This window comes from Arachis hypogaea, chromosome 11, assembly GCF_003086295.3.
Source record: "Arachis hypogaea cultivar Tifrunner chromosome 11, arahy.Tifrunner.gnm2.J5K5, whole genome shotgun sequence".
In the NCBI taxonomy this organism is placed as follows: domain Eukaryota; kingdom Viridiplantae; phylum Streptophyta; class Magnoliopsida; order Fabales; family Fabaceae; genus Arachis; species Arachis hypogaea.
Genome location: NC_092046.1, coordinates 34,322,502 through 34,331,224, shown reverse-complemented (window position 1 = coordinate 34,331,224; position 8,723 = coordinate 34,322,502). Strand labels below are relative to the sequence as shown.

The 8,723-nt window shown below is 34.2% G+C and overlaps 1 protein-coding gene across 1 annotated transcript; it reads right to left on the bottom strand.

Moving 5' to 3' along the window:
- Nucleotides 1-5,253: 5,253 nt before the first annotated feature.
- Nucleotides 5,254-8,092, bottom strand: LOC112720666 (karrikin insensitive 2 receptor CA). Its single transcript, XM_025771698.3, has 2 exons — nucleotides 7,337-8,092; nucleotides 5,254-5,800 (listed from the first exon to the last, which is right to left on the bottom strand). Exons 1-2 carry the CDS (start codon nucleotides 7,702-7,704, stop codon nucleotides 5,356-5,358), a joined length of 813 nt encoding a protein of 270 aa, XP_025627483.1. The 5' UTR covers nucleotides 7,705-8,092; the 3' UTR covers nucleotides 5,254-5,355.
- Between the last annotated feature and the right edge of the window lie 631 nt (nucleotides 8,093-8,723).

Here is an 8,723-nt window from a genome sequence, read left to right as displayed (position 1 = left end):
CAAAGCAAAAATTGAGCTATCCAAAGGAATAGTTTCTAAATCACGAATCTTCTTTTTATTTATGCACAAATCTTTTAGAAACTTGGCATACTTTGAAACTTGGCAAATTTCATCAAAAAGGGGAATTTTTACCTCAACCTTTTTGAAGATATCCACCATCTTCAGATCTATCTCTAATTGCTTCTTGGTCCTCATTGCTAAGTTGGGAAAAGGAACCGAAATAGCATCCTCCAAAACATTTTCTTCCTTGGAGACTCTATCCCTTGCTTGAGAAACTTCTTATTCAACCACCCCTTGCACCTCATCTTCATCTTCTACATCTTCCACCTCAACAACATCTTCATCTTGAGTAACCTTCCTTGAACTTGGCTCCTTGGGACTTCTCTCTTGTAATGTACTGCCAAACCTCAAAGTGATGGCATTGAGGCCACCCTTGGAGTTAGGTAAGGGTTGAGAGGGAAGTGCACTTGAGCTTTAGGGTTGAGAGGAGTTTTGAGTTTGGTCGGATGGTAGAGGTAAGCGAGCTATAAGCTCTTGAATGGTGGAGCAAAATTCTCTTTGTTCTTAAAGAATGATGCAGAGAGTATCATCCATTGGAGCTTGATTGGAGGAAGAAGAAGGGTAGGTGATTTGAGAAACTTAAGATTGGGTGATTTAGGGCACTTGAGTTTGTCTTTGGTGTGGAGGTTTGTATATTTAGCCTTGGTTTTGTGATTGAAACGATTGGCTTTGTTGGTTTCGGTATGGTTGAAAGTTGGTGTTCCCTCTTTGATTCGGACCATCTTTCCATCCTTGATTATAGTTGTCCTCCACCCTTAGTTGGAATTGTCTTGCCAACCTTGGATTTGCCACCCTTGGTTATAATTACCCCCTTGTTGATAGGAGCCTTGGTTTGAGTGGTTGAAGTAAGCATTGGTGGCCGCCAAGGTATTGTCCTCTTGGAGTTGTGAACATTCATCGGTATAGTGAGAGTTACAAGAACAAATTTCGCATATTCTTTGAGAGACTACCAGTTGGTATTGTTGTTGTGGAGGAGGTTGTTGTTGGTTTTGATGGATTTGTCTAAGAATGGTGGTCATCTCCCCTAAGGTCTTGGTTAGGGTGGACTCACTAGAAGAAACCTAATTGATCTCCCCTAAGTTGCCATGCTTCCTCTGCCGTTTTGTACTTCGTTAAAGAACCATTACTCGAAGCATCCAAAAGGATCTTATCTTGAGGCTTCATACCTTGGCAAAAGTAACTAATCAACACCAAATCGTCAATCATATGATGAGGGCATGAATCAAGGAGCTTCCTAAAATGCTCTCAATACTCATAAAGAGTTTCCAAGTCACCTTGAATGATGCATGAGATTTCTTTTCTCAACCTATCCGTCACCTTCGGTGGGAAGAATTTTTCAAAGAATTCCTTTAGAAGCAAATCTCAATTGGTGACAACATCATCGGGTAGGGTATAAACCACTCCTTTGCCCTTCCCTCAAAAGAGAATGGGAAGACAAACACCCAAATAGCAACTTCATCGGAGCCCTCTCTCCTAGTGGTTGAGCATACACCTTGAAAGTCCCTAAGGTGTCAAATAAGGTTTTGAGCGGGTAGACCATGGAACTTGGGGAGTAGATTGATCAAGGCAGTCTTGAGTTCAAAATTTGCATTCAAGTCCGGATGACACACTTGAAGCGGTTGGAGAGTGAAGTCCGGAGCACCCGCCTCCTTGAGTGTGATTCTTCTTGGGGTGGCCATGGTGTCAGTACCTAAATAGAAGAGATATCAATAGAGCCAATAGAAGAGTAAACGATTTCCCTTTCAAATGACACCTCGGATAAGGTTGGTGAATTGGCGAAAGCCGCTTCACCACCCTCAAAAGCTAACCGACGCCGAGCTTGCCTAAGATGTGATAAAGTTCTTTCAATTTTCAGATCAAATGGAGCTAAACTCGGATCCGATAGTGAACACGTCATTCAAGAAAAGAAACAAAGAACTCATGACAATAAGCTATGCTAGAATAAGATGACTACTAATTACTACTACTATAACTTCTAACTAAAGAGTAGACTAGCAAACAATCAACAAAAAGAGTAGCTATTCACATATAGACATATTCACACTAGCCAACAATATAACACCATTGCAAGTCCCAGCAACGGCGCCAAAACTTGATGTGGGATAAATACCGGTTAGGAATTCACCAAAGGATTTTCCTCAATTCAATGTCGCAAAGTATAGTCCCAACCAACGAGATACCCCAAATCAAAGTTTACTAGAATGTCACAACAATCCAATCAATAACCGGGAGTAGAATCCCGGGTCATTCTTCCAAGGACTTGCATTAGAATGCACATTGTTGGTTAGAAATTTTGGAATTTTGGATTGCTTACAGAAGAAGTAAAGTGACAAGTATAGAAAAGCAACAAACAATTAACAATTAAAGTGATATAACTAGAAATACCAAACAAGCATTGTCTAACTAACAAGCATGCATCAAGACAACTGCCACTAAAAGCATATAAGAATAAGAGATATGAAATTAAAGTGAGAGAACTAAGAATTCAAGGCTAGTAGGGGTGAATGAAAATCAATCAATATAAGGGTCTTGGTTTGGGGAGAGAATTGGAGTTTCTATCCTTATTGTCATCATCAAATAATGGAAATTGCATATTGCTTCCACTTAGTTATCCTCTAACAAATGAAGGAATTTCAAGTGAATACAATCAACTTGAGTTTACAAATCCTAGTCAACTCCTAAGGAGAAACTAGATTTAGTGAGATTCAAGCCAACTAACAATTTGCAATTACCATTCCACATTAGAAATTGACAATTCAAGAGTTTTCAATACTCATCCCCAAAGTCAAGAGTAAAAATCTATTCCATAGTCATAGGAAGCATTTTCACAAACACCTTGTATGCACTAAAAGAAGACATTATAAAATTGAGAAATAAATTCAAATCAAAGCTACTCACTTACAATAATTCATAATAACAAGCCAAATAACATCAATAAACATGAAAGAAAACTCAATGCATTAATAGAAATTAAATTCAACCAAATCCAAATTCAAACTCAAAATAGCTAATATGACAAAAGTACTAAGTAGAATTAAGGAGTAGAAGCTACAATTAAAGCAACAAAAACTGAAATTGAGAGGGACTTAATCCAAGCATTCAAGAGACAAATGAGCAAGAAACCCTAAAACCTAGATAGAAGTCAGAAGTTCTCTCTCTAGAAAAACAAGAACAAAAACTAGCTAAAATTAAGTCTAATTGTGTGTATGCTAGCTTGCCTCCTCCCCCCCCCCCAAATCAATTCTTGGCATTTTCCCATTCAAAATCAAGTTGGATTTGGGCCTGGAGCCTCTCAGAATTCGCCAGCCACGATTTCCATAAATGAGTCACGTGCTAAGCGTCACACGTACACATCGATCACGCGTGCGCGTCGGATGAGCTCTTCGCAAGTCATGCGTACGCGGAATGTCACGCGTACGCGTCAGCTGAATTTCGCAATTCACGCGTGCGCGGAAGCCACTCGCGCGCGACAGTCAACTCCTGCACTCGTCACGCGTACGCATCAGTCACACATGTGCGCCGGCACTAACTCCTCAATTCATCTATTTTTTGTGTTCCTTCCATTTTTGCATGCCTCTTTTCCATCTTCCAAGTCATTCCTGCCCTATAAACTCTGAAATCACTTAACAAACGTATCACGACATCGAATGGTACCAAGAGATGATTAAAAATTAGCGTTTTTAAGGCCCAAGAAGCATGTTTTGACCCATGAAGCATAATTAGGAAGGAATCATCAAAGCATGCAATTTACATGAATGAGTGTAAAAAGAGTTGACAAAATCCACTCAATTTAATCCAAAATAACCCATAAAATATTGTGGTTTATCAAACCCCTACTAAACACACACAAAACCCCCCCCACAAACCATTTGGGGGGATTATAAACCTCCACAAATAAAAAAATGTCACAAATAAACAAAAACCTTGTAATGCGCGTACCAGTTCGTCTCATTCTTCGGAAACTACTCGCTGGAGTTAGGGTACAGCTTGGACTTCAGCAAAGTGCTTCTCGTATCGGTTTCAGCGCGCGCCAGTGGAATTTTCCTACCACTCGTGAAGGCTCTTTGCATTGCATGCGAGAGAAAAATTAGGGTTTGAAGAGAAAAATTAGAGTTTGAAAAAGAGGAATTAAAATTATTAGTGAGAATAAATATTTTTTATATAATAGATTGTGGATTTTTTTTAATTTTTTCAAAATCTGATTTTTGAAAAATTAATTTAAAAAATTTGATTTTTAAATTATTCAATTTAACTTTTATTAAATACATTATACATTAAATACATTAGCTCTCAATGCTTTCTCTTTTAGATTTGGACTTTGGTAAGTATATTTAACAATAAAGCATACACAAAACATCAATCAATACTAGTACCAGCGAGGAAACGCGTGTGCCACCATTTCCCTTGTGTCTTTACGAAACTGACAGAAACCAAAAGCGATTCCCTTTCACTTTCACTATCTTCCACTTTCATTTTTTAAATTTATTTATTTTAGTCTGCACTTTAATTGTGTAGAAAATGTACACGAATTATTTTCATTTTTAAACTTTCAAGGAGTGAAAATTATCCATATTTATATAAATAATAACTATGAACAAAAAGCCATTTTAATTTATCCATATTTTTTTTTCTGATTCCCCGCCATATTTTCCCAACCTAACAGAAATTAGTTAATCTAGTTATATTTAAGAATTAGTTTTTAGTCATTATATTTGTGCATATACAACGAATTTGAATTTTGTTATGATCAAAATTTATGATTAAAATCAGAACATAAAGTACACTTGTGTATCAATTCAATTTTGTGTGTTTTCTTTTCAATCAAGTTTATGATATTTTAATTAAATTGAGTTGGTCTAGTGGTTAGTTTACTAATTTGTTTAAATAAGTGCGTGATTCGAATTCCACTTTATTCATGTAATAATTCATTGGCCAATGACAACCTCTTAAATGGAGTTTAGTGCCGCAGCAAATTAATCTTTAAGATTTTGATTCTCTAAATTTTAAATTTTACTTTAGAAAATAAAGTATGATCTATCATCATTTATTCCATAGGTGGGACCAAGAAAAAACATGAGAGAGAAAGCATTCAATGGTGAGAGATCTCACTTTATCCTCTAAAGTAAAAATCTAAAATTTAGAGAATCCAAATTCTAATCTTTAGCCTACTGAATTTAGAGATACCTTGAAAAATTAGAACAAAGTTTATCGATCTCAATAATGAATAGTCATCGGAGAACACCAATCACTACCATCACCAATTTCATTTCAATTCAATTCAATTTAGTGTCAAAATTAAGTCGCAATATCGTAATGAATATGCTTGAGCAGCACAGGAATCACGGTATCCGGCGAACTCAACTGCGGCAAATGACCTTCCGAAGACAAGAGCTCGACGATGGAGCTACCGCCAAGGTGTTGGTGCAGATATTCCGCCACTACCACCGGAACAGCGAGATCCCTCTTACTTTGTATTATATGACATGGAACGGTAACGAGACTTAGAATTTGTCTCATATCGCTTTGGAATATGGTTTGCAACACACTAAGAGCTATGTCTGGCCTCATGTTGAACAGGGTTCGGCTGAATTCTTGAACCGCCACGGATTCCATGTCACCTCCAACGGCCATTGGAGCAAAACCTGAACACCATGCTTTGTAATTCGCCGCCATGGCGTCAAATAACTGGTCCAGATCTTCCTGCTCGAAACCCCCGAAGTAATCCGCGTCGTTCAAATACCTAACAATAGCCCAATATATATGATAGACAATAAACAAATTAAAGACACCACATAACCATATTAAAAAGTTAGAATGATGTCACATGCTGGATTTTTTTTTTAATATGTATGTCCAATGTATATAACGAGAATTACGAGAGATTCAATAGTATAAATATCCATAAAAATATTATACGTCTTAGTTAACACAAAAGATATATTTATTATTTTAACTAATTTTATATTTTTAATATTATTTTTCTTAATTAAGTATAAAATATTATCTTAATTAATCTCAAATTTATTATTACTACACTATTTTGCAATAATAATGCTAGTACGTACTAACTACTTATCGTTTACATACCAACGAAACTTAGTACCTATATATATACATATATATTCTCACTCATCACTACTTATTCTTTCTTTTCTTCTCTTGAATTAAAAAAACGCTAATTAAGTGCCTACTAAAGTTGGTGTGTAAAATATATTTACACAATATTAATCTCTCTTTTTCATTGATCATTTTTCTATAAGAAAAAAACTCATAAGTCGATATATATAACTGAATACATTTTAATTTGTAACAGTTATGAAAAAAAAATTGACACTCTTTTTTTACTAAATATTTAAATGATATTTTTTTATTTATAAAAAAATACACTTTACTCTTGTATAATATTAAAATAATGTAAATTTTAGTTCATTTTACCAAAATACGTATAAATAATCATTATGATTATATATAAATTAGTGACAATTATTTGATTGCTGTAAATAATAATATTAATAACTTTATTATCGTTGTAATAAGTTTGCCTTATTTTAATATTTTATCACATAATATAACATATTTTAGCTACTTATTACAAAAAATATTTAATTTAAAATATTTGTATATTTCATGATTGATGATAAAATATTAAAAATAAATAAAATTGATTACATTAATAATCATGCAATATATAAAAACTTTAAATTAAATATTTTATAACAAGTTGAAAGCATGTTATATTTTATGATAAAATATTAAAAATGATAAAATTTATTATTATTATTATAATTATAACCTCTACATATATATATATATATATATATATATATATATATATATATGATATTTTGGTCAAATGAATTAAAGTGTATGTTATTTTAGTTTTACTAAAAAAAAATATATTTTATAAATACTGTGTCATTTAGACATTAAAAAAAAGGGGGAGTGGATCATTTACTCGAAGAAAAAAAAAACATTGTCAGAACTTCACATGAAACTAAAGGAAGGGATGGGCAGCTCTTGTTATTAATGAAGGTCAACTCAACTAACACAACACTATTATTTATTAATCAACGTACAATCACAAACAACTAAGCTTAAAGTAAATTCATATTAATTAATCAGTTATTGTATTGATTGTGGATCAAAATCACTAGAAATGGCCTAATAATAGCCAGATGCTTACGTAACATACAAAAAAATTTTAGATTCAAATTTTATTGCTGTTAATGTAACAACAAATTAAAATAAAAAGCTTGATTGTTCCGAATGAATTTACCTAGGAGAAGCGGAGACCATAATGATCTTGGTGAAGAGATCGGGGCGAGAAATGGAAGCCACAGTTCCGATCATGGCAGAGACGGAGTGGCCAACGAAGATACAAGAAGAGACGCGAAGTTCCTCCAAAATGGCGAGTAAGTCATAGGCGTAGCCTTGCAAAGTGGAGTAACGTCCAAAGTCAAAGTATTCGGGGTTAGTGGTGCCGGCTCCCATGTTGTCGTACAGCACCACGCGGAACTCGTCTACGAGTTGAGGGACTATGTGTTTCCACACAGATTGGTCGGTTCCAAACCCGTGAGCTAGAACTATGAACCTCGTACCTGAACCCACAACCTTCACGTTATGAGCTTCTTCCACTACTCCCATTCTCTCTCTTTTTTTTTTTTTTTGGCTTCTTGTGTTGTGTTGTATTATTGATCGGAGACGATTTTAGGATTGGGGAGTTTTGAGCCTCCTTGTCATATTTAATGGTTAAAAAAGAAAAGGCAAAAGGAAAACGGAGATGGACGAATTAATAAGTAACACATAACCTAAAGATAGAAAATGTTATTTGTATGAAATAACACCAATGTTTAATAAGTATGCTTGATACGTGCTTCAAATGTTCGTGATATGAAGAGTTCAAGAGTTATTTAGAAGATATTTTAGTTTATATTTTTAGAATATGTTATTTAATGTATTTTGATTTTTGTTTATTTAATTACTAGATTGGGCCTTATGTTTATGGGCTTTAGGGTTTTCTTTGTTTTAACCTAATAAGAGGTTATAAATACCTCATTAGCTATTGTAGTCGGAGAATAGAATGATTTAGAGGTTTTAAACCTTTTTTGGTTTCGTGATGAAACCATGGTGTGGACAATTGAGGTTGAGGAGTCCCTCTCTTATTGCATCGGGGAATTGGTTAGAAGGTTGATGAGTCCCTTCGAATCAATTTCCAAACCATGGCGTTGACAAGTTAGGTTGAGGAGTCCCTTTCTTGTTGCGTCAAGAAATTGGGTAGAAGTAGAGTGATTCTCTTTGTACTCAATTTCAACTTATCTTTTTTGTTCTTATTTTAATTTCAATGTATCTTTTTATTCAGTTTGAATCCTTATTTTCTTATTTATCCTTTTAAATCCGTATCATTTGGTATCAGAGCTCAGGTATTAGATTAATTTTTATTAATCTATATTTGTTCTTCTTTTATCATAAAAAAAAAAGTCCAGTGTTTGTCGCGTCTTTCTTTTTGTTCTTGTGTTCTTGTTTTCGTTTGCGTTTCATTATTTAAAAAAAAAACATAAAGTGAAAAAAAAACAAAAAAAGAAGAAAAAAACAAAAAAAAAAGAAATTATCTTCCTTATAATTACTGTCCTTTTCATATATTATTTTTTTTTCCACCTACAAGA